The 27,486-nt window shown below is 44.8% G+C and overlaps 1 protein-coding gene across 1 annotated transcript; it reads left to right on the forward strand.

Annotated features, from left to right (window-relative positions):
- The first annotated feature begins 13,335 nt into the window (after window positions 1-13,335).
- On the forward strand, window positions 13,336-23,161 carry LOC131248696 (caffeic acid 3-O-methyltransferase-like). Its single transcript, XM_058249086.1, has 4 exons — window positions 13,336-13,874; window positions 16,299-16,609; window positions 17,040-17,104; window positions 22,715-23,161. Exons 1-4 carry the CDS (start codon window positions 13,465-13,467, stop codon window positions 23,009-23,011), a joined length of 1,083 nt encoding a protein of 360 aa, XP_058105069.1. The 5' UTR covers window positions 13,336-13,464; the 3' UTR covers window positions 23,012-23,161.
- Window positions 23,162-27,486: the final 4,325 nt, after the last annotated feature.

Genomic DNA, 27,486 nt, shown 5'->3' on the forward strand with positions numbered 1-27,486 from the left:
CCGATCGTGACACGAAGTTCATTAGCTACTTTTTGCGGACCTTATGGAATCGATTCGATACACGACTTCAATTCAGTAGTGCTTACCACCCACAGACTGATGGGCAGACCGAAGTTGTGAATCGCACATTGGAAAACCTCCTTCGCTGTATTTTAGGAGAAAAACCGAAGCAGTGGGATTTGGCCTTGTCTCAAGCAGAGTTTGCATTCAACAATATGGTGAACCACTCGACAGGGAGATCACCGTTCCAGATTATCTACGGACGAGTGCCTCGCCACACACTTGACTTGTTCCCTCTGCCCAAGCACCCAGGCATGAGCATTGCAGCAGAACATATGGCAGACAAGATCATGGGCATCCATACAGAAGTGCAGACCAAGCTACATACCTCGAACGAGAAGTACAAGGAACATCGACGACAAAAAGTGTTCGAGGTGGGCGACCTCGTTATGGTCCATCTGTGCAAAGAGAGATTTCCGACCGGGACGTACAACAAGTTGAAAAATAAGAAGATTAGACCCGTCCCAATCATTCGAAAGATCAATGTTAATGCTTATGTTATTGATCTTGTAGATGACATGGCGATCTCACGGACTTTCAACGTCGCGAACCTAACCGAGTATCATGAACCAGAGCAGGATGAGAACTCGAGGACGAGTTCTTTTGAAGTGGAGGGGACTAATGTAGAGCGGGTCATGGACAATTTCATGGCCAAGATGGATCAGAAAAGGCCCGGTCGACGACAAAAGTGATCCGGACCGTCGGACCTTAGATCAGGCGTATCTCGCAATCCGGAATGAGTTACCTAATGTAAAATATATGATTTTGGGGTAGAACAAGTTACTTTAGCCAACCAACCCCACTATGCCGGGTTGCGTAGCTCGGAATTACGAAAAACCCCTGGATCGACGGTCGTTTCCCTGTTTTAATTTCATTTTTACTATAAATAGTAAGTTTTAGTTTGATTATAACTCTTCATCCGTCGGGCTTTAGGAGTTGCGCCCAACGTGAAAAGAGCTTAGAATAATTAGGAGAATGGTTTGTTGAAGCCAAATAGGACACTTACTATTTTTGGCCGAAAACCTTGCGCACTAGTAGACATCACGACCGTCTATAAATAGTAAGTTTACTATTTATAGTAAGTCGCGGATTCTAGGAGTTTGAGTTGTAGTTTGATTCTGATTTCTTTCCCATTGCTTGATACCCCTATTTAAAGGGTTGTGAACTCATTTTTATTCATCAATTAATCAATTTCAAATTTTTTAAAATTTATTTCTATTTTCTGCTTTCTTTCCTCGTGGATTCGAGAAGTCTCTGTGAGGAGTCCAGAGAAGCTCCGTGGATTCGGAGTAGTTATCCTCATCACGTTCATCCCTGCGTCACATGTGGCATCACATGAATAGGCAGTGGATGAAAAGATCTTCAAAACGCTTGGAGCACTTTTTGCAGGATTATAGCTGGCGTAAATCCAGTTTTACATGTTAGGAAATGGTCGACAGATTGTTGTGGTCAAGTTACGAGAGAAGAGAGAAATGTGGTTGAGTTGTTCAAGTTATAAAAGGTGATCGAGGGGAACAAAGTCTTGGTTGGCAGAAGAGGAACCGTCGTGAAAAGAAACGTAACAAAAGAATGATCCAAATGAAGGAATAATCTAGAAAGACTTTTCAACTACCATAACCGTTGCAGTAATGGAAGAAGGATTTGGAAGAACAAGCTGTAACAGAACTCTATAAATAGCAGAGGAATCCAATAGAAAAAACTCCAACCAATCCAACAAAACAACCAATTAAATTAAATCTCTCAATTTATCTTTTATCTCAGCTTATCCTAGGAGTAGCGGTAATTTAGTAGCATTAATTGTTAGTTATAATCTTTATTTGTAATCCAAATCTACTCTCATACGCTGGATTTATTCTTTATCCTATATCACGTGGTTCTTTCAATAGATGCATTCTTACAGTTGCTCCTATTGACCGATTGTGAATTATTTTCTTTTGTTGATTGCATTGATATTTTAAAAGTCCTTTTTTTGGGGAGGCACAAAGTAATCTATCTTAGATCATTATCAAATTCTAAAAATGATTGAGTAAGCAGTTAATCTTCTCATAATTTGATTATATATGTTTATATTGGACATGTATGCTTATTTCGGTGCTTGGTGTCGAAGTTGATCAGTTCAGTTTCAATCCAGCGGCTATATGATTCTTGTTGGGGAAAAATCTACAAGCCCATAAATAGGATTATGGAAAGGACCAACTCTAGTAACTTAGCTCCGGCCCACCGAACATCGAGCTCAATGAGGCCTTTACATCCAGGGACAAAGTTACCTCTGGAGAGGATGATGCAACTTTAAGGACACACAAAGAGCCTTCCCACGAGCTCTCCTAAGTGACTACATGTCACCAACCTAACTCATAGGTCGGACTTAGGTCGATTACGGATCGACTTAAGATCGGCCATAAGTTGATTACGGATCGACCATAGACCGGCCATAGCTTAATCATAGATCAAGTATAGATCGGCAATAGTTTGATTATAGATTGAGTATAAATCAGTTACTGAACGATTCTCATAAGGCCAAAGTAGGACCATAAGAGGATAATGCTTCCAACTGGCCTACAGAGATAACAAAAGACTAATTCGTCGATCAGGCCTAAGCTTACGTCGGGTTCTGACCTAAGATCGACCTAAGAATTCGGATAATCCCCTAACGTCCTAAAAAAATTCTCTGGAGATCCTCAAAAGATAATATCGGATCCCGAGGATCTCGGGATCCGATCTTCTCATGGAAATCCCGGATTATAGCCAAGATGTCAGGGAGGAGTCCTCCTAAAATAGTATTATAGTTCTCCTATAAATACAAGAGCACCTCTCACCGTCAAAGGTACGTTCACTGAAAAACCTTAAAGACTCGACTAGTATCTCTTTTCTGGAGATCCTACAGTATTCTATAAGGCCTTGCTCCTGACTCAGGCATCAGAGAGTCCCTGCATTAGCCGGGGCCTCCTTTATCCTTTTTCAAGTCTGTGCAGGTCCAAGGAAGGTTTACACAAAGGGTCAGCTGGAAAACTGCATCAATGATTCTCACACATCCGCCAACATTGTACACGACTGAAGGCAAACCGAAGTGTCAACGCAGTGAGGCTGATAAAAACCGGTACAGACACTTATTTTTTAAAATAAATAAAAAAAATTTCTAAATAGTTGTTGGGGACAAACGATACCAAGTTCGGAGACTCGGACTTAGTGCCTCGGGTCGCTAAAAGATGTATCAGATCCAAGGTATGGTTTACTAAGCCGAGACAGAAGTTGAGTCGGTTCGAACGACACATCACGATCCGGGCACGCGTCGGGCCGACTTTCTTGTCAGATTGGCCAGCGCAAGACAAAAGCCTCGTCCCGAATATCTCGAGATAAGATCCCCGATCCCGAAGCTCACGGGATCGGATGAAGATTGGAGATGGGCGCGATCCCATCTCCGCGATATCAGGAGAAGAATCCTCGTACGATTAAATGCTCCGGCAGCTTTAAAAGAGGGACCTCCATCGTCTTGGGAGGTAAGAAAAAATAATTCTTTCTCAGAACCCCTCCATACATCTAGACCCCGAATCCAGGCCTGACTTTGGCATCGGAGGGTCCCCTGCTCAAGCCAGGGTCTCCTTTGTCCCCTCTCTGTGCAGGTACACGAAGGTCTAGGAGGACGAACCAGATATTTGCATCAACAGTTTGGCGCCGTCTGTGGGAACGTGCAAAAAAGTCATCTCGTATTTCTATATAGAGTTCCATGGTGATGACTAGAAGGACGGTCCCTGAAGAAGATTTGAATGAGAATGCGATTACAGGGCCAGCGGGTCCAGCCGCGGTCCCCGCAGCCCAGAAACAACAGCCGACGAGGGGCGACCGGAACAAGCAACAATCAGCGGGGTCGCGACGATGGGCGGTTGGACAAGGAGGTTCAAGAAATCCGCTCCGATATGAATATGATGAAGCAGATGCTGGAACGAATGTATCAACAGCAAATGCAGCCACTCCCGCATCCTCAAGGAGAGACAGCGCACGTTCCGACGGCGGCGGTTGATCCTCAACCCTCCGCGCCGCAGTCTTTCCGGCCGAGCCAACCCCAAGGCGAATCAGAACCATCTCCAGCGTAGTCGGCCAACGCATCCCTGCCCCCGACCGATCTTCGACACGAGATAGAGCGAAGAAAGCGTAACCGCCCTTCCATGGAAGGCACGGCGGAGAGCAGTGAACCTTGGAAAGCCGATATTCAAAATTTTAAAAGAGAAGTGCGGGAAGAAATGGCGAAAGAGATGGCGGACATGAAGCACGGCCGGAATATGTATTTGACCAGATCCGAAGTAAAGGCGTCCCCCATTGTGGACTTGGTAATGAAGGCTCGGTTGCCCGAGAGGTTTCGCTTACCTCAAATCACTCCTTTCACCGGCAAAATCGACCCGACGGAGCACATCGAATGCTTCAGAACCTATATGGAGCTCCACGATGCCTCGGATGCAGTGATGTGTCGGACCTTTTCTCTTGTATTGACCGATGTAGCTCGACTGTGGTTCAAACAGTTGAAACCAAAGTCCATCAGCTTATTCGTTGAGCTGAGCGACGCCTTCCTCACCAACTTTATCAGCGGAAAAAAGAAATTAAAGCCCCCTGCACATCTGAACAACATAGTTCAAAAGCAGGGAGAGCTACTGAAAGATTATATCAAGCGTTTCAATTTCGAATCCCTTCAGGTTCGAAAACATTCGGAAGAAACGGCCCTCAACGCGCTCATGCAAGGAGTTAGAGATAAGCCGTTCTTGGCATCTCTAGACAAAACTCCGCCCGACACTTTGGCAGAATTTATGGCACGGTCGGATAAGTATGCAAACGCCGAAGAAACGCGAATCCTGCGTGAAACTAAAACTCTGGTCAAAGAGTCGGCCAAAAAGGAAGCCGACTCGGCCGGAGGAAGGAAACGCAAGGATGATCAAGCACATGATGAGCGAAGGTCAGGCAAACGGCCAGATCGAAGATTTTCCACATATACCCCCCTGAACAAGACTCAGGAACAGGTATTGATGGAAATAAAAAACGAAGGCTTTGTCAGCTGGCCCAGTAAGCTCAGAAGTAATCCTAATCGGCGGGACAAGGATAAGTACTGCCATTATCACCGCGATCACGGGCATAACACAAGTGATTGCCGTCACCTAAAGGAAGAAATCGAACGACTCATAAGGGACGGCCGACTCAAAGAACATGTGGTTAAAGCTAGGGTAGCCGAGGGACGTCCGACCGAGAGTCAGCCCATGGAAGAAATCCGGACAATTGTCGGCGGCCCGCGAGGTGGGGGCGACTCAAACAATGCTCGAAGGAATCACGCGAGGAAGCTCAGTCAGCCTAAGTCCGAGCTTATGATTATAGATCGGCCACCAAAGGAGAAGAAAAGAGAAAGATATTGCATCTCGTTCACAGAGGAAGATGCCCGAGGCATCTATCACCCCCACGATGACGCTTTGATTGTCACCCTGACTATCGCTAACCGAAAAGTGTTTCGGATACTCGTCGATACGGGATCATCTGCAGACGTGTTATTTACCCAGGCGTTCGACAAAATGGGGATCGAACGGTCCATGCTACGCCCAATTCGGACCCCGTTGATCGGTTTTTCGGGAGGACAGGTACTGCCCGAAGGGATTGTCTCGTTACCACTCACTGCTGGTAGTGCCCCACATCAGACGACGATGATGGTTGAATTCTTGGTCGTCGATCAACCCTCAGTATACAACGCAATACTCGGCCGACCTTCATTGAGTCTCCTCCAGGCCGTGGTATCTACATACCATCTTTCGCTGAAATTCCCGACTGAGTCGGGGATAGGAATTGTCAAAGGAGACCAGCAAGATGCAAGGCGTTGTTACATGATAGCTGTAAAGGGAACCGTCGATAAAAGTTCGGTCAACATATCAACAATCGAATCACTGGACCCCCGGGGCGAGAGTCATGAACGAGGGCAACCGGCCGAAGATCTTATCTCAATCCCCTTTGTCGAAACAGATGGATCCAAGACGGTACGAATCGGCTCGTCCTTGCAGTCCCCCTTGAAAGAGAAGCTGATAGCCCTGCTCCGTAGGTACGCCGACGTATTTGCCTGGTGCCATGAAGATATGCCCGGGATCGACCCTTCTGTGATGACTCACCGACTCAACATCGATCCGTCGTATCGACCGATCCGACAGAAGCGGCGACCGCTCGGCCCTGAAGAAGAAGTCAACAAACTCCTCCAGGCTAATTTCATAGAAGAAGTACACTATCCGGAATGGGTCGCGAATGTCGTGCTTGTAAAGAAATCCAACGGGAAGTGGCGAGTCTGTATTGACTATACTGACTTAAATAAAGCCTGCCCAAAGGATAGCTTTCCGCTTCCAAGGATAGACCAGCTAGTAGATAGTACCGCCGGACATGAGCTCCTTAGCTTCATGGATGCTTATTCAGGGTATAATCAAATTGCAATGCATAAGACAGATAAATCAAAAACTACCTTTGTCACCGACAAAGGCCTTTATTGTTACCGAGTGATGCCATTTGGTCTGAAGAATGCCGGCGCAACCTATCAAAGATTAGTTAACAAAATCTTTGCTCGGCTTATAGGCCGAACCATGGAAGTATATATTGATGACATGCTCGTCAAAAGTATACACGCGGCAGATCATGTGAATGATTTGGAAGAAATGTTTCTCACCCTACGGAAGTTTCGGATGAAGCTGAATCCGAGTAAATGTGCTTTTGGGGTGGGCTCTGGAAAGTTCCTCGGTTTCTTGGTTAGTCAGCGAGGAATAGAGGCAAACCCTGAGAAGATAAAGGCTTTGATTGATATGGAATCCCCTAAAACCATAAAGGACATCCAAAGGTTGACTGGACGAGTCGCAGAACTTAATCGGTTCCTGTCCAGAGTCACGGATAAATGTCTCCCTTTCTTCAGACAGTTGAAAGGAAGACAAACAATGGACTGGACGGAAGAATGTGAAGCGGCATTCCAACAATTAAAATCATGTCTCGGTTCTGCACCTCTCTTATCAAAGCCCGAATCGGGGGAGTCTTTGCTCCTTTACCTAGCGGTGTCCGAGGCAGCGGTTAGCTCGGCCTTGATACGAGAATCCGAAGGAAAGCAACTGCCGGTTTACTACGTCAGCAAAGCATTATTGCCGGCAGAAACAAGATACCCAAGCCTGAAAAAAATGGCCTTGGCTTTAATCACTTCCTCTCGCCTACTCAGGCCATACTTCCATGCCCATACCATCATCGTAATGACCGATCTTCCACTTCGCCAGGTATTGCAGAAACCAGAAGCCTCCGGCCGACTCACGAAATGGGCCATCGAATTAAGTGAATTTGACATTCAATACAGACCGAAGGCAGCAATCAAAGGGCAAGCAGTAGCTGATTTTATTACCGAGGGAACACCACCAACCGAGCTCCCGGTCAACGATATGCCAAAGGATGTTGCAGTTCCAACAACAACCGCTACCCCGACCCTTACCTGCCCTATTCCCTGGAAACTGTTTGTCGATGGTTCTTCCAACTCGAAGGCAAGTGGGGCTGGGGTTGTGCTGGAAACCCCCGATCATACCTATATACAGTATGCCTTACGACTTGGATTCCAAGCGTCGAACAATACGGCGGAATATGAAGCGTTGTTACTCGGCCTCCGTCTCGCCGCTAGCTTGGAGGTCACGCACCTCAGTGTTTTCAGCGACTCTCAGTTGGTTGTTAATCAAGTTACCGGTGTATACCAGACACGGAAAGACCAGTTAAGGGCATACATGGAGAAAGCGAAAGAACTTATCAACGGATTTCAACTCTGTCGTGTCACTCGGATCCCTCGTACGGAAAACAGCAAAGCCGATTTGTTAGCAAAGCTCGCCTCAGCCGATGAAGATGAAATACCCAGGTCCGTCCCTGTCGAATACGTCGATAAGCCGAGTATAGATGAACCAATTAGCGAGGCCGTCAATACAATCAACTCGGAACCATCCTGGATCGATCCAATCCGCCAATACCTTGACGAAGGGAAGTTGCCCGAGGATCGCGCCGAGGCTCGACGAATCCGCCAATACCTTGACGAAGGAAAGTTGCCTGAGGATCGCGCCGAGGCTCGACGAATTAAGATCCGAGCCTCCCGTTACACCATACTCAACGGAACCCTCTATAAGAAAGGTTACTACGCCCCGTTGCTGCGGTGCCTCAAACCCAGCGAGGCAAACTATGTATTACGGGAAATCCATGAAGGAATCTGCGGAAACCACTCTGGAGGGCGATCTCTCGCCCATAAGGTCCTACGACAGGGATATTACTGGCCCACTATCCAACACGACGCTCGCCAGCTCGTCCAAAAATGCGACAAATGTCAACGGTTCGCGGCAATTCCGAGGCAAGCCCCCGAGGCACTGACGCCGATGACTGGTCCCTGGCCCTTCGCACAGTGGGGTGTCGACATCATAGGCCCGCTCCCTATGGGAAAAGGTCAGACCAAGTTTGCTGTGGTAGCAGTGGACTATTTCACGAAGTGGGCCGAGGCGGAGCCATTAGCTAAAATAACCGAGCAGAAGATCACCGAGTTTGTATGGAAAAATATTATCTGCCGATTTGGAGTACCCCGTACCATTATTACAGACAATGGAAGGCAATTTGATAATAGAAGCTTTCGCGAGATGTGCAACAACCTCGGAATCAGAAACACCTATTCTTCGCCTCATCATCCTCAAACTAACGGACAAGTTGAGGCGGTTAACAAGATTATCAAGCAACATCTTCGGACCAAGCTTGACCGGGCCAAAGGCGCATGGGCCGAAGAGCTCCCGAAAATTCTCTGGGCTTACCGAACTACAGCGCGAACCGCCACAGGAGAAACTCCCTTTTCACTCGCATATGGCTCGGAAGCCGTCACTCCCGTTGAAATCGGATTACCTTCGGCTCGAATCACTTCGTTCAATGCGGAAGAAAATGAAGAACTCCTTACACTCGGACTCGACCTTCTAGACGAACGAAGGGAAGTGGCACGGCTGCGCACGGAGGCGCGGCAACGACAAGTGGCTCGGTTCTACAATACCCGAGTTAAGGTCAGGAGGTTTCGAATGGGAGATATGGTTCTCCGAAAAGTATTTTCCAATACCAAGGAATTTGGATCGGGTACGTTGGGACCCAATTGGGAAGGACCCTATATCGTCTCGAGCACCATCCGACCAGGAACGTATCGGCTAGAAGATCTAGACGGACAATCATTGCCTCACCCCTGGAACGCTGAGCACCTCAAGATTTACTATCCTTAGCCCGGTATTCGATATTTAAACTGAACTAAGAATTGAAGCCAAGTTAAATGAATAAAACTAGGCGTTTACTTTCATTCATCAACATGCAAGTACAACACATGAATACATCGAGTTTAAAAGTAAAACAAAAAAATATCAGAGACCCTCTCATATACCGGCCTCGTTCCCAGCAGTGCCTTCAGCAGCGGCGTCCGGGTTCTCGGATTCCGAGGCTACTCCACCCTCAATTTCTGAGAGATCAAGATCAGGAAAGGATTTCTTAATATCCTTGACACATTCCAGATATCCGCTTTGGAACAAACGATCTCTCTCATCCTCGAACTCAGCTGACTCAAGGAAAGCTTGGACGGCTTGGTCCCTAGCCTTCTCAGCCTCCCGAGTCTTCTCGTCGGCCTGCTGAATATGCTCCGCCGCCTCAAGCTTGGCCCGAGCCAAGTCATCAGCACAAGAAGCATGCGCTGCGAGAACTCGTCGGTTCTCTTCTTCAGCCTCGGAGAGAAGAGCCCGTACCCGAGCAACCTCTGCATTCGCCTCACCCAAGGCTCTTCTGGAGGAAGCTGCCTCTGCTCCCGCATCTTCGGCAGCCTTCCGGGCAAGGGCCGCCTCGCCTATAAGGACGCCGACTCGGATTTCGGCCTCCTCGCGTCGCCCTTCGGCTTCCGATAGAAGAGTCTGCAGCCGATGAGTCGAAGATAGCTCTTTGCTGGCCTTGATCAAGCAGGGAGCAAGTTCAAAAAGCACCCTTGCTGCATGGCCAACGGTTTGCGATGAAGGGGCGTTGTAGAGACTGACGAACTCTTTTTCGCCCCCATGGGCTAAGGCCCAGGGAACCATCCCCGACACCACCTTCTGCAGGACGGACGACCCTTCTTGGTTCGTCTCCTCCCCTCTGGAGGATGCAGTCCTCGTCTCTTCTTCCCCTCTGGAAGACGCGGCTCTGGTCTCTTCCTCCTGCCTCGGAACATCCGTCGCAGTGTGTCCCGAGTCAGGTGCCGCCTGAGGTTCGGAGGCAGCGGCCTCCGTCGCTTCCGCCCTTTCTTCCGGGTCAGAAATTTCGACGACGGTAGGGGCAGAAGAGCTAGCAAGCTCCTTCTCCTTCCGCACAACCCTCTGTCTCTTCGGCGGCCGAGGCTCTGACAGAAGAACTGATCACGAAGGGGCCTTTAATTTTGAAACGGCCCTAAGAGGGGGACGAGCTCCAGTCATTTCCGAGGAAGTAGGTTCGGGAACGATCCTGAGACTGGGTCGAGCTTCGGGCAAATCTACAAAGAAAAAAAAAAAAAAAAAAAACGAAGTAAGTCAGGGAAAATTTAGAAGATGCATGAAGATGCGTTTTCAATTACCTGTGACGGCCGAGTCTAGACCTGCGAGATGAAGACGCTCCGGCTGTAAAAGCACCTTCCAGGACCTATCTGCTGGGTCCAACGTCCTCAACTCTTTGATCCGGGCTGAAGCACTGGAGCCGAGCTTTGGCCGCTTCTTCGGAATATCTGCCAGACACAACCCCGTCAGATTCAGAATATTATAAAAATAAAGAAGGGCAAGAGAGAAGACCCAAGTCACCTGCTCTCTGGAACGCCTGAGGAACGCGAGCCTCGCAGGACTCGGACTCAGCCGTCTCCCAGCGGCCACAGGCCCAAAACCAACGTTCTCTCCAATGTTTGTTGGAAGTGGGAGGGTCAGTTATTAGGGAGCCGCCTCCGCCCCGCCAAGCAGCAAAGACATAAAAGCCGGGGTAGTTCGGGTTCATGCGAACTTGGTACAAGTGAAGAAACTCGTCGACTGTTAGCAGTGGCTGTTCCATCTAAGCCCACAACACCGCACACTCGAATAAGTTCCTCCACCCATTCGGAACTATTTGCCCCGGGGCAATCCGAATACGGGATAAAACTCCCCGGACAATGGCCTGAAGGGGCAGACGCAAGCCGCATTGCATTGAGACTTGGTAGATCGCGACCGCCCCAGCAGGAGGATGATCCGGCAAGTCATTCGGACGGGGAAGATAAATGATAACCGATTCAGGGATGTGATACCCGATTCGGATTCTGTCTAAGTCCGCCTCGGTTAAAACCGAAGGAACGGGGCCGCTTAGATCATCCCCCGATCCTTCTCCTTCGGACTCGGCGTGCGCAGACTCATCAACAGGAACCGACCCAGAGGTTCCTTCAGCAATCAATATCTCCTCTTCTCCCTCCTCTTCTTCCTCCATGCCCCTTGGAAAGTTAGGCCTTCCCGGGCGGGTTAATAAAGACAACCCACCACGAGAAGGAGCAACGGAAGCAGGGCGCTCCGCCGGTGCTCCAGCAACCCTCTCAGAAAGGAAAGCAGCGTTCGCATCAACTGCTACCTCTGTCAGTAAAGAAGGCGATTCCGCAACGTTCCAAAAACGTTGCGCTTCGCCTTCATCTCCGGAAACTCCCTCCTGGGGACTTCGGGGACCTCTAGCCGCCATTATCACTAAAGAAAAAGGAAGGAGGGACTCACCGGAGGGAGAAAGGAAACGGAAATGGCGGAAGGAGCCGCTGACAGTTCAGAGAGAGGAAAGGAAGAAGACAAAAGACCAGGAAAGCTCCAAAGAAAACGCAAAGCGGGAATGGCAATGGCAATAAAAGTTCAAAGTGCGGGACCCCTACCGTTTTATAAGGTTGCCATACGGCGGAAGCAATTAATGGGGAAATGATTCGACGCCTGCATCGATTCCCCCACTCGACACGTGGCGCACGTCGACTGACGACAATAATGCCCTTGCTACGTGTCCAACCCTCATTGGCGGGGTGTGCGATTTGACGGCTGTTGGCGCATGCGATGTCAGAAACTGAACCGTCCCCCATCAAAGGCCACACAGAATGCATTAAATGACTACTTCTCGTCTCGGACTAAGTTATGAACCGACTCGAAACTCGCTACTCCTAAGTGTCATATGAAACACACGGAGTAAGGGGGCTTACTGTTGGGGACAAACGATACCAAGTTCGGAGACTCGGACTTAGTGCCTCGGGTCGCTAAAAGATGTATCAGATCCGAGGTATGGTTTACTAAGCCGAGACAGAAGTTGAGTCGGTTCGAACGACACATCACAATCCGGGCACGCGTCGGGCCGACTTTCTTGTCAGATTGGCCAGCGCAAGACAAAAGCCTCATCCCGAATATCTCGAGATAAGATCCCCGATCCCGAAGCTCACGGGATCGGATGAAGATTGGAGATGGGCGCGATCCCATCTCCGCGATATCAGGAGAAGAATCCTCGTACGATTAAATGCTCCAACAGCTTTAAAAGAGGGACCTCCATCGTCTTGGGAGGTAAGGAAAAAATAATTCTTTCTCAGAACCCCTCCATACATCTAGACCCCGAATCCAGGCCTGACTTTGGCATCAGAGGGTCCCCTGCTCAAGCCAGGGTCTCCTTTGTCCCCTCTCTGTGCAGGTACACGAAGGTTCAAACCGATGCGGGTGTGCCGTGGAGAGATGGCTCGATCTAATTTGGGCCCCACCGTACGATCTATTTTCGCAGATCGATTGTAATTTTCATCTATATGTTTTCCCAAAAATGAAGCAAGCGAGGACAACAAAATGGCTACCGTTCAACCATGAAGAGGTTTGCTAACCCCACACGCGTGTACAGCCCAACTCCATACACGCCTCCACATATATTTACATGCCATATCTGTGTGAGATCCGAGCCATTCATCAGGTAGGGCCCAACATTTAGATACCTTGGCCAAAGAATCAGGTCTGTAAACACATTGTTAAGAGTCAATTTGTCTGGTAAATTACCGCACAGCTGATGAGAATACTCCTGTTTTTATTTTGGCTAGAGAATCTACATGATGCGCAGCCTAACGTAGGGCTTACATCCTACGCACGTGTGTGTGCCCATATTAACTCGTAGGAGAAGCGTACTGGAAGTGCACCACACAAACGCGTGGGATTACCATACCTAAGGTAAGACATCATGTAAGTGCGGTTGGCTGTTCTGCCATCCATTTCAAGACAGAAGGTAGATCGCACCCCACTTTCTTTGAAGAAGAGGCGCGCTAAGGTGGGCGGTAGGTGAACATGGACTTCCATATATACTGAGTTCGGATGCAGTTGCATCGTACTCGCATTTCAGTCTCATACCACATACGCTAACCAAATAACAGTCATGGCTTCGCCTCTCAGCCAACCCAAAACGTCCGACGAAGACGAGCAATGCCTGTTTGCCATGCAACTTGCAAGCGCCTCTGTCTTACCCATGGCCTTGAAGGCAGCGTTAGAGCTGGACGTGCTAGAGATCATAGCCGAAGCTGGCCCAGGGGCCCACCTCTCACCGTCGGAGATCGCCGCTCATCTCCCCACAGAGAATCCAGAGGCCCCCGTCATGCTCGATCGTATCCTTCGACTCTTGGCCAGCTACTGCATTCTTGCTTGCTCCGTCGTCACGCTCGACGATGGCCGGGTCGAAAGACGCTACGGTCTGGCACCTGTTTGCAATTTCCTCGTTCGGAATCGAGAAGGTGTCTCGATCGCACCTTTGGTGCTTATGAACCAAGATAAGGTCCTCATGGAAAGCTGGTAAGTACCGATGTTCGCTAGTGATCCACTCTAATTTTAGCTGTCCGCATTGTATGGTTGTGATCAAGCCCTGCACACTTATTTCCGTGGGGGTGTAGAGTCGAGTTTCTGATCGAGTTAGAGCTGGGCATCCAGTCGAGTCAGACCGAGTTACGGCTGACCCGAACTCGACCCGACTGAGCCCAGCATGCCTGATCCGATCCGAGTCCGGGTCTGACCTGGACTAATCCGGCCGAGTCCAACCTGGTCACAAGTACCTAGGTGGGTTGCTAGAATTGCAGTCTCTCTATTAGCTACATGGCATCTGAGATCTGAAATGCCATATCTAAGTTATATATATACACACACACACACACAAAAATTGAGTTAAAGATTGAGTCGAGTCAGTACCGAGTTGGATTTTGAGTTGAGTTAACTCGAGTTACTAGGTGATCCGAACTGAACTTGGTTTGGACGAAGTCTACTCGATTCGGATCGACTCATCCACTAGTTCAAATCGAGTCGGGTCTGAACGAGTCAAACGAGTCGAGTCGTCCGGTCGTGTAGTTGAGCTTTTAAGTACCAAATGGATATGCATCTGTTAAGCGAACGACTTCACGTGGTATCGGTAGCACCACCCTATTTGATTCTAGTGATCTAGCTCTCTAGTACCCAGCTCGGTACTCGTCCACGCCGAAAAAAGCTCTAGTCCGTACGATGTATTTGTTTTTTACTTGGAAAGCGGAATAGCTGGTGTACCACCCACCACACACCAGCTATATGTACACCAGCTATATAGCTGCTGTTGGTACGTGTCGCTGGAAGATGAGTACTGACGCTCCTCAAGCTCCGAGTTGTGCGAACGGTTCAAAGGAGATCAAAGTTACGTGGCCCTAAAGTGATGTATTTATTATATTTGCACAGTTCATCTATTTGTAGAGATCATTTTAAAGCATTATTCAAAAAATGAATCATATTTAAAGATCATCTCAACCACACCATAAATAGCATTTGAGATAATGATTTTTACCGTTAAACTTTTTTAGGGCCCACCATAATGTTTATTTTACATCCAATCTGTTCGTAAGGTCACAAAGACCTGAATGAAGAGGAAAAACAAATTTAATATTGATCCAAAACTTTTGTGATCCCAAAAAGGGTTTCAATGGTAGACGTTCAATCCTCCACTGGTTTTTACAGTGTGGTCCACTAGATAGTTAGATCTGTCTTATTGTTCGTCTTAAGCCTTAAGATGAGCTCGCCAAATGGATAGACAGTTTGGATATAACACATACCTCATAATCAAACCCACGGAACTTGCTGATGTAAATACAGCAGCTATATAGCTCGTAAGGTACAGCAGCCAATCCGCTGCCTTTTCCTTGCCCTCCATCCATTTTCCAAAAGAGTCGGGATCGTCTGTTATCAGGTCAACAGAGAATTCCTGTTATCCTAATGGTTTAACGTCCGAAGCTGTTTTATATATTTTTTATTTTTTTAGTGGGTGGTGACGTAGACCAATGAGAATTTGGGTATCAGGAATTCTATGTTGACCTGATAACAGAGGAGCCGGACTCTTTTCAAAATGACTCTACTTATCGATTCTGGCACCTGCACCCGGCCCGGTCTGCCGGCTCGTCAGTGGCTCTACATCCGGTCGTGCGTGTAATGGAACGCATTGTGTACTATAACCTTTTTTTATTGGATTGGGCCATTCCATCGTATCTTTAGAAAGGAGCCCAAACTCGTATTTGTTGATCGGTGTGGTCGCTTCTACGACTGACTTCTCAGCCGTTGGGTTTTGACTTAAAAACATGAGGCAAATTCAAATATCAGGTGAACCAATGTTTTCCTTTCATCCAATTCCGTGTGACTTAATCAATATGTTAGGCGGGAAAAAAACAGTACAGTAGACCCTACGAAGTTTTTAACAGTGGACTCAATCACCACTGCTCTATGGTGCAGTCCACCTGAGATTTGAATCTGCCTCAATTTTTTTGCCAAAAAATGAGCTGGCAAAATGGATGGACTGTGTGGGTAAGATACATTCATCATCACCCACCAGCACCAAGCTTAGTTAAGAAGGGATAACTACCGAGAGTCCAATTTTAGTCTTTCGCAGGGCCAACTGATGTCGGTGATGATCATTCACAATCCAACCATCAAGTGGAAATGTTCATTTGGGGTTCTTTTGGGCAGTTGCTCTCTAATTTTTACGGTGTGGCCCACCTTATTAGAGATTAGCCTAATCTTTTTTCTGGGTGCACATCATTGTGGGGGCGAACCTATTGGACGGGTTGGATGTAATCCACCCACCTTGGCCCAACAAAAGCTTTGTGTCATGTGATCATTTCTCTATATCAAACATAAATAATTAAAAATGCATTATAAATCTATGTGGGCGTTTATACATTTCTATTTAGTATTGTTTTATATTTTTACTAGGTACCACTTGAAAGAGGCGGTTCTCGATGGTGGAATCCCCTTCAACAAGGCTTATGGGATGACTGCATTTGAGTACCATGGCACGGACCCGAGATTCAATAAGGTTTTCAACCGAGGAATGTCAGATCACTCCACCTTAACCATGAAGAGGATTCTAGATGCATACAAAGGGTTTGAAGGATTGAAGAGTGTGGTCGATGTTGGAGGAGGTGTTGGGGCAACCCTCAACATGATCATCTCTAAGTATCCCCAAATTAAAGGAATTAATTTTGATTTGCCTCATGTGGTCGCAGATGCACCAGATTATTCTGGTATGTATATCTTTCTATCATCATCACCGTTGTCACTATCATTGTTAATGAAAAATAACTAATTCAAAGCGTTGATCTGATGGCTCTGGTCGTTGATGGACCATGCTCTCTAAATCCCCAGAAAATAGAAGATCCTAGCCACTCAATTTATGCCTTATTTCCAATTGAATATGGATTGTCGGTGTCTTTATTCTTAATCCTGTATTTGGATGCGAACAATTAAATGGATAGGATTGTACATTTTAGGAGATTCTTTGGGCACGCATCATGACAAAAGCCACAAGCTCAATGGTCTGGACCAATAAGCCATGGGCCCCACACGAGTAAACTCAATTACAGTAAAGCCTTATTATTATTACTACTAACGTTGCTGCTGCTGCGGTTGTTATTATTATTATTATTATTATTATGACGAGGATTGAGATTGCAGGTGTGGAGCATGTTGGGGGAGATATGTTTGTTAGCGTCCCGAGTGGGGAAGCCATTTTCATGAAGGTGAGTTGGAATTATTTTCTTCTTCTTCTTATTTATTTATTTATTTAATATGGATTTATTACTAGCCACTGATCTGACCGTTATCTCATCGTCTTGCCCTTGTGATTTTTGGGCCATTATACCAATGTCTTGGATCTACCACATGCATGCCATAAGATTGAAGGTACTAACAAGCGATTTTGCACGCACGGGCTCCAGGCTTACGTCTTTGGATACATATAATGGCTTGGGTCCATTATATGGATATTCAGAGCATTCTATAAAATGGTCAATGCCATGGATGGGCCACACCCCGATAATCTCCTCGATCAAGGAATGTGAACTCAATAGAAGTAATAGGCCATCTAGAAATTGGATAAACAAACTCATTCAAGCACGTGCATGATTAGCAAAACCTGATGCACTTTTAACTTTTCCAAATAGGATTTTAATAAGCTACATTAATGTAAGTTCTTAGATCACCTTTCGCTAGAGTTCTCAAGGACCACTCTGTAGGGCTGTGCCAGCAAAGGGATAGGAGGTTTGGGCGGACTTCATTGCAATGTTTACATGTAATCCACCTAGACTATCACATGTGTTGTCTCATTTTTTTAGACATAGGAACAAAAAATCATCCTCATTCATGATTCAAGCATACTATATAATTAGATAGTGTGTAAAAGGCAACTCACCCTCATTGTTTTCATTGTTGTGTCCCATGTGAAATCAATAATGAACTTATTGTTGGGCCCTAGGCATAAATTTTGGTTTGGCATTTAATATTAAAAGTATATTTTAATAATCATCATGGTGGGCCTTGTAAAAATTAATGGTTGATATCTCTATATCAACTATTTCATTTTGTGTGGTTCACTGAATCACAGGTTAGCAAAATGTTTTAATCCTATGCCTAACATGGGATTACACATCTAAAGGTTGGAATGGATCTCACATGTACAATGCGGTGGGCCACACTAAAATCAATTATGGTCCCATAAAATTCCCTTTGTTTTTGTGAGATGTCAAGTCCAACAGGTTATGGTACACCCTCATTATATCTTTCAACCTATTATTTGCTTGGAATTCAATCCTTCCAAGAGGTTGGCTCCATTTGCGGATGGCCTTATGAAAAATTGATGCATACCTACCCATTAAGTGGGTTATACCATGTAAATTAAAACAATTTCTAGCCTTTGGTAAATGGCAAAACACAAATGTGGTAGAGCCTATGATTGTTGTTAATAAGTTTTTCAATAGGTGATGCTACTAAGGGCCAACTTCTAGGATCGGGTGGACGCCATACACGCTTAAAAAATGTTAGAAGTTATCAGCTAGTTAGATCGTAACCTATAGTTCAAACTGTTGGACTTCATACTTCCTTTCAATACATGTGGAGAATATCTATCTATTTTAACACGGGAGCAAGGGATGCTCGCCTTGATTTTTATTGGGCTCACCTTGATATCCATATGAAATTCATTTCAACCATTAAATGTGTAATCCAATGTTAACCCTAGGTCTAAAAATTCAGGATAACATGTGATTCAACAAAGGCACACTAAAGGAAAATATGGGATTATGGAGGTCATTATTTGATTTTTATTAAGCTCAACATGATGGGTATATAAAATTCACTCCAACTATTAGATAACACACCAAAATTTACACACAAGGCTCGATACTCCGGCTCATCCATTGTTTCAATTGGACCACTAAATAGTTAAGAGAGTGAGAATTATCCTGCACACTTTTCTTAATCATATCATCCATCAAAAGGGGTTGAATTTTAAGCCATGGGCTTAATATGGGGTAAGGTAGTTGTGGTAGGGGTGGATTTTGTTGAAAAATTATAGAAATAATATTTTCTGTAAAATATGAAAATCGAAAATTCAAGTTGATCTGAAATAAGGATAGGTTGAAGCATGTTTGGAACGTTGTTCTTAAAGTGTTATTTGCCAAGTGAATTGAATATGCTGAAAGGTTACAGACAAACTGCTTCTAGGATATGACGAGCCTGATGTGCGTCTATGTTTAGCAAATACGAAAACCCACTAATGGAACTCTGTTACACAGTCTAGCAGAAAATACAGAAAAAAAAAAAGGAAAATTTTCAAAAAAAAAAAAAAAAAGAGAGAGAGAAGAAGATTTTTTTCGTGAATTAGATCACTACACTGATCTGTTCTTCTTGTTCTCCAGCTACTGGTTCAGTTGAACCGTTCTAGACCATACCGCTGGTCTGATTTTCAGACAATGGTTCTAATCAATCTTTATATAGGCTATGGTGGTTGGGGGTTATGGTCCAAGGACATAAATCTCATTAATCCATTTTCTAGCTGTTGAGAAACTAACCGTTATTGACAGTTTCTAGCTGTTGTGCATGGGCCATTATAGCTGCTGCATGCTGACTGTTGTAAGAGTTGGTTAGCCGTTTCTAGCTGTTGGGCTAGCCATGTTCAGCATGACTCTAATAATGAATTGCATGAGGAGTTACACTTCTGCTCAATAGTCACATTTCAGCCTCTATATATTCAGAGGGACTCTTAATCAGTCCTGTAGTTTTCCTTCCAGCAAGTCAGCCATCCGCCTTAGCCACTTAGTCGCCCGCGACTCGGTTTGGTTCGCATAGAGCTCGAGACCGAGCACAACCGTGCAGGTGTTCTAGTGCGTACAAGTTCCATTCTCCTTTAAATCATGTGAGTAGGTATTATAATACTCCACTCTTTAAATAGATGCCCAAAAAACTTCTTCTCATTTTCCAATATGGGACTATTCCCAAGACCCATGAAAACCGAGTTTTGCAAACACTTTTCATATATATATAATATTTTTTATTATTAAAATATATTTAAAATCAACATTTTAATATTTTTTATTATTAAAATATATTTAAAATCAACATTTTTCAACAGATTTCACCTAAACATGATGGTGGAGCCCACCCGAGGCCAAAACGCTTTGCTGGCAAGGTCGACCATTGTGGCCGACCAAGATAACTCAAGGAGAAGTACTTGATGATTACGTAAATTAATATTCTAGAAAAGGTTTCCAAATGTTAATCAGGTGTTTCTAGATAAAATGACTGGGAGACCAGTTTTCGTGGGTGCCGTACGTCGCCCCTCTTCATCTCTCTAGCCAAACGCCTCTGTGAACGTAGATTGCGAATCTTTATTATTAATATCTTTTTTTTTTTTTCAACTTTCCAAACGCAAAACGACAAAGGTGGCAACAAAAGTAAAGAAACGACGGTAATTTTCCACTGAAAACGTGACCCTGAGACAGAAATGCGTCAAGTCGGTTGGCCTGGGTATGATGGTTCTTTATGAGCCGGGCACGATTAGGTAGCGGATTGGCTGGTGTACGTGCCGTGCGAAGACGAGCACTCACGCTCCTCGACATCCGAGTTGTACGGACGGTTCAAAGGATATCAAAGTTACATGCCCCCACGGTGATGTATTTATTATATCTACGCTGTTCATCAAATTTTAGAGATCATATTAGAATATTATCTGAAAAAACGAATCATATTCAACTATCATCTGGACCACACCATAAATAGCAGCAGAGATAATGATTTTCACCGTTAAAACTTTTTTAAAGCCCACCATAATGTTTATTTACCATCCAATCTGTTCGTAAAGTCACGACGACCTAAACGAAGAGGAAAAACGAATTTCATATTAATCCAAAACTTCCGTGACCCCAATAAGGGTTTCAATGGTAGACGTTCAATCCCCCACTGTTTTTTGCGGTGTGGTCCACTTGATGGTTAGTTCGGTCTTATCTTTTGTCTCAACGCTTAAGACGATCTTGACAAATGAATGAACGGTTTAAATATAACACATACATCATGATCAGACCAACCGGACTTGCTGACGTGGATACAAATATATAGCTGATGTGAGGTACACCAGCCAATCCGCTTCCCGATTTGCATGTGAATCACCCGGAAAAGTTCCCACCGTTGAAAGCTACGTGGAGTCGATGGCCCTGAGAATCCATTCCATCCATCAATTTCTACCTCTCATGTTAGATTGAAGCGGATACAGAACTTAATTAGACTACACTATAGGAAAGAGTCGGGGTGAAAATGTCCACCGTTGAAATCATCTAATCCCATCATGATGTTTATATGACATCCAAACTGTTCATAAGGCCATTCTAATTAGGATGAGCTGAAAACACAAATATTAGCCTAATTGAAAAGACCAATAGAAAATTTATTATTATTATTATTATTATTATTATTATTATTATTTTATAGGAAGAATTTTTCTCTATTAAAAAGACCTATAGAAATTTTAAAAATTGATATTTACCGTAACCCTACTTACTTAAAGTCAGAGACTAATTAAAGCTTATTATCCTCAAACATTTAGCAAACTATCATGGGATTTAAAACTTCTATTAGGTGAACCACACGATGATCAATGGTTTGGATGATCTGACCATTGGATATTTAGATCAAGTATACCAGTGGCCCCACTATAGTTGTGATCGGTTCATATGCATAATGGAGTGGTGCGCTTGGACTGAGTTACGTATGGTTAGTACTTCAATAGACGCGGACTCTATTTAGTGTGGAGGCTTTTGGCATTCAAAGATAACACCCCTAATAAGAGTCTTATAAGGTGCTTAAACTCATTTTAATTAACTATAATTATGTACTAGGAAATTATAGTCGTTGGCTATTAAGATAAATTTTAATCTTCGCCAAAAGAATTAGAAGTGGAATATATAATTATGATTGACTAAAATAAAATGAACTCATTTTAAGTAACACCGACATTGTAGTTGTAAAATATTTTGCAAAACTTTCTATTTCCCCATGTGTTCGCCACGGCCAAAAGTGAATAATGATTGCTAACACCTAACTTTGGTAATACTTAATTACTCCACTATTAAAATATCACCCATGAGCTGACAGCAACCAAGAAGTTTGGTAAGCGAACTCTCATTTAGAAGGCCATGTACACGCCTCGACTTCTTTAAAGCATGACAGATAAGTACGATGCCTGAGTTGTCTACCAAGCGGATCCAACCTAAAAGTTGTTTTGACCCAAATCAAGGCGGTCGACAATGTTAGAAATAGGTGATCCAACGGCTTAAAAAACTTCTACCAACCTAATTTTTTGGGCATGACATTTACATAATGGGTTCCCCTTGATGAATGATCGGATATCATATACATGAGCTTACTTGTATGCTGGTGTGGACAGAATAAATAAACAAATTAAATGATGAGAAATAGATTTAGGTATATATCTTTCAAATCAGGCAAACAAGAGGCGAGCAGGCACCTTGGCATCTACACCCTGATCCATGGCTCAAGTGGTAGACTGAGTGATAGATAACTCGTTTCAACGCTGAGGTCTTGGTATCAATCCCTGGTGGGGGTGGCTAATAGTGAAGTGTGTGTGAACTGACAATGCTGTGTACTAACAAGCTAACCAAAAAAAAAAAGGCACCTTGGCATCTCAAGGGCTCCATTATTTCAGGAGTGGACCCCTTGAGTTCTACCAATCGGAAATCAGAATGCCTATTTTGAGAGTCGCTTTTCCTTTCCTCTTTATTATTATCTTGCAATGCTATTTCAAGGAACTTATTAATCAGGGCTCTATGAAATATATGCAGTGGATACTTCATGACTGGAGTGATCATCATTGCTTGAAACTTCTGAAGAATTGCTACAAGGTGTTGCCTGACTCTGGGAAGGTTATCATTGTTGAATCAATTCTTCCAGTCGTTCCAGAGACTAATCTAGCCGCTAATTGTGTCATCCAGCAAGACTTGGTCATGCTGGCCCACAATCCTGGAGGCAAAGAGAGGGTCGAAAACGAGTTCGAGGCTCTAGCAAACGGAGCTGGGTTCACCGGTTTTAAAGTCTTGTGCTGTGCTTATAACTCTTGGGTCATGGAATTCCACAAATAGATGTGTTTTAGCTGAGGCACTCCATTTTCACTGTATTTGAGAGGATTGAGCTACGACCTATGGGTGGTTTTGAAGGTTTTCATATATATGCTTGTAAGGGGCGCCTGTTTGTATTCACAATTACCTCAATAAATCATGGTAATTAAGTAATGATTCCTTACCTCATGAAATTCTGTCAGTCCACTTATAAATGGGTGACACAAAGAAGGACGTGATGAGGTTGATCACCGTCTTTCTAATGGATAACTACTCCGAATCTATGGAGCTTTCTCTCGACGACTCATAGAGATTCCTCGAATTCAATCCACAAGGGATGGAAATGGAAATAATTTTTAATAATTCAAAATAAATTGATTGAAGATAAAAATAAAATTACAATCATTTAATTAGTGAACTCAAATCTAAGACGGAGTTTTAGAATCAAACTCCAACTCAAACTCCCTAAAAATGTGACTTACTATAAATAGTAAACTCGCTATGTATAAATGGTCATGATTCCTAGTAGACTTCTTGGTTTTCATCCAAAAATACTAAGTGTCTATTTATAGTAAAAACAAAAATAAAATGGACTTTCCACCGTCGATCTGATGGAATCTCACAAATCTGGCACGAGCAACATAGCACTGCCAGTTGGTTGGCTAAAGTAGCTTCTCCTACCCTAAAATCATATATGATACATCGAAAAAATCATTCTGATTTGCAAAATACGTCTATTTTAAGGTTCTGAATGTCCTAATCACGTCCGCTTCCAATTGAGCCTTCTTTGGTCCATCTTGGCCATGAAAATATCCGCAACTTGCTCTACATCAATGGGTAACAGCTTCACAGTTTGAAATGTCCTTGATTTGTCTATCAAGGTGGAGTAAAAGAAACCTCATGTCAAATTGAATTTTTTGTACCTCTGTCAAATAACAAGTTTGAATGGCAACATTTTTCACATTTGAATTTCAGAATAAAACACATGGACGATGTGTGAGAGAGAGTAAATGCTATTTCAGCTAGGAGCATACCGACAACATTAGATTCTACATTGCTAGTGAATGGTACTGTGTGGGTCCCACAAAATGTATGTCTTTGATCCATGATGTTTGTTTATGCAAAAAATCGGTCGATCATGCCTCATCTCCAGTTAGCTGGAGTACCTCCGATTTATTAGAAAACAAGAGAAGACATTAGGAGCACCGGTTAAGGTCGGGGACCCTCCGATGCCTAAGTTAGGTAATTTCACAGGAGGAGTAGAAGAATCGAGATATTTGTTGTATGTACCTTTACTTATGACAGCGGGTGTATTTATAGGCTTTTGGGAGCCGTGGCGTATATGACAATGCTTCTTAAATGGTGATTGCATATTATGAAAGAGATCTTCTTCTGGATGCATCATGATTATCTCCCCAATATCCACAGTGAAAATGTCAGGAAGATCTTATCTCAATATATTCTAAGTATATTTGTATTCTGAGCTAGTGGTCGATATCCGAGGCCGAGGTTGGTACCCGAGGCCGAGGTGAGTATCTGAGGCCAAGTTAATTTTTCAACCTTCAAGCAATTCATAGTCTTCAAGTCTGTACATCTGGTCAGTCCATTTTTACCCATAAAAGTAGCCCCCCTACTTCTGAGCGTTCTTTAGGCGCTCGGGAAGTAAGTTAGTGTAGACTAATACTGTATGATGCCTTACGTCGAAGAGGTCAGGAGGTCGAGAGGTCAGATAGAGTAGAACTAGTGGGTTGAGCATTTGTAAGATCTATAAGTCGATTGTTTAGTGGTAGATTGTATATCATGTGCCGATTAGCAGATCGGTCATGCCGATCAGATGGTCGAAACTTTTCGGGAGGAGTTATTCCATATTCCTTAGGGAGGCCCTACCCTCGTAGAATAGATGGATTTGCTGCAATGACATCTTCATAAAGGGTTGATCAGTTCATTTAGGAGGATTGTTTCCCTTGCACTAAGAGAAATCCTCATAATAGATTGTGCAATCCGGGTAGCGTTGCCAATTAGTGGTCTGACATCTTCTTTGAGGGTCGGACAATTGATGAGAAGACTGTTTTCCCTTGCACAAAAGGAAGTCCTTAGTAGACCGTGTAGTTCGAATAGTCGAGAAATCATTTAAAAGAATTTTCTTCTCTTAACCCAATAGTAGAATCGTGAGCACATTTTTTTCCTTTTAAAAAGGGAGATCACTTTTAATCGAGTAGGTTGGGGTTGGCCGACGAGTCTTATTACCGAGCTTGGTTGAGTGATTTAGCTTGGTCGTCAAGTTTCCTAGACCAGCCTAGCTTCCTCGAGTACCTACTCCGGCTTGGTATTCAAATGAGTGTACCGATAGAAGTGACTTTTCGGATGTCGGTTGGTACTATGGTCTTGGTCTTGGTCGTCCTCTTTCTTTCTTTTGGTGTTGATGGCAGAGGGCTCCCCTTTTTCTCTTCACTTCTTATCCTTAGCCGGGTTGTTTCCTTCTCGAGCGAGTTATTTCCTTCTCGGGCAGCTCTTCATGAACTAAAGAACTCATTGACAATGGAATATTTTTTAGCTTGGTTAAGTAAGTCAGCAAGGGTAGTTAGGGGGTTCTTACCAACAGAGAAGAGGAACTTTCCTCATTGAAGGCCTGCTATCATGGCGGCCAGAGCTATCTGGTCAGAATAATCGTTGACCTGGACAATTTCAGCGTTAATTCGATGATGTTGTATTTTAATAACTCGAAACATAATCGAGCTTGACTCTCCGTGGAGCTTCGTCTATGCCCTGAACGATTGCAAATGCTTGGCCGAGTCTTCAGACCTAGATTAGGAGGTGATTTGCGGCATTTGAAATTTGGGCGAGAGTTTAGCCCCCTATATGTCATCAGTAAATAGCGGCTTGGTCTCCTCCAGCATAGCCTCGACGGAGATCAGTATTTTTATGCAGTAGGCTTAGAGGATATCGCCGATCTGACCTCACAGTTTCTTGAGTTCTGTCTTCCAGGGGGCTTTGTAAGGCCCATATCCTAAACCGCACTGTTCTGTATACTCATACGGTTCTCCTGGCCAAATTTCGACAACCCGTGACCTGTAACCAACGTTTGCACGTGATCCTAAGTCGACTTGACCCGAGACTTGTACCAGTGCGACCACACCGTCGGAGCGGTTCCGATGTCACGTCTCGCGCACCGAGGTGATACCCTAGCCAGCAGATGTGGGCCCGCATTCAGTTTGAGGAAAAATGCCGCACGTTGCAAATCCCAAGAAAATGTCTCATCAAATAAAAAGTACACACCCCATCACCTCCATCACTCACCCCCATCCCCAAGTACAACTACCCTCGCCAAAGTCAACTCTCCCCATCACCCATCACTCTCTCACCCATCCCTCTCTCTCTCTCTCTCTTTACATCACATCTCCCATCTCTCTCATCTCTCTTACCTCTCATTTCTCCCAAGCTACTCACGTTCCAACCTCCATGAGAGAGAGTTTAGTGTGGCCTACCTTCCTATCACTCATCCCCACCATCCAAAGCCCATCTCAACCATTAAAAATGTCCCCTTGGAAGCTCTAGAGGTTATAGGCGGAAGAAGGAAGAGGAGATCTTGAGGTGGGTGCTTCTCTCTCTCTCTCTTTTTTGTGTGATGTGTGGCCCACTCAGATGGACCCCACCTTGATGTATGTCTTATCCAAACCGTCCAAGTCATGTGGACCCTACCTTACGGTGGTGGAAAAACACAAGTATCTGATGAATTCAAATCAGGTGGGCCACATTGATGTGGGACCCACCTTGATGAAATATGGGCCACGTCCATGTGGGACCCACTATGATGCCCATGTATATCCATGCCGTCCAGCGTCCCTGGACGCTGGACGTGCAGCAGGGAGCGGCTAACATGGAGCGCGTGTACTGACATGGGCAGGTACTAACAGCAAAAAAAAAAAATTCTTTTAAAGTTTGGGGTGGGTCGCTCATGTAGGCCCCACCTTGATGTATGTAGATAATCCACGCCGTCCATTCCGTTGCTCAGCTCATTTTAGGCGTTGAGCCGAAAAATGATTCCAATCCGATAATTAAGCGGGCCATACCATAGGAAATATTGGTATTACCGTTAAAACCCACATTATTTCTTCTATTCGTCAAAAATACATCATATATTAGTCTCATTTGGTTGATCAGGGGCCAAAGAATCAAATGAACGGGTTAGATTTCCTTGATGTTGGCCCCACCTATGAAAAACCACAAAAATATTGATTTAAAAAAAAAAGAAACACAGCATTAGGCAGCAGGCGCTGCCAGCCCCTAACATGTGAGGACGCACAACGTCCTACTGCCGTGGACGCTGGTGGCATGACCCACGGTCCCAGCCGTGGGCCCCACCATGATGTGTGTTACCATCCACACCGTGCATTTGGTGGGCCTTCCTCCTGGCGACGGGCTACCCAAAAATCAACCATATAAGTGACTCAGGTGGCCCACATCACAGGAAACAGTGGATTGAACATCTGCCATTGAAA

The sequence above is a fragment of the Magnolia sinica genome, chromosome 6 (assembly GCF_029962835.1).
Source record: "Magnolia sinica isolate HGM2019 chromosome 6, MsV1, whole genome shotgun sequence".
In the NCBI taxonomy this organism is placed as follows: domain Eukaryota; kingdom Viridiplantae; phylum Streptophyta; class Magnoliopsida; order Magnoliales; family Magnoliaceae; genus Magnolia; species Magnolia sinica.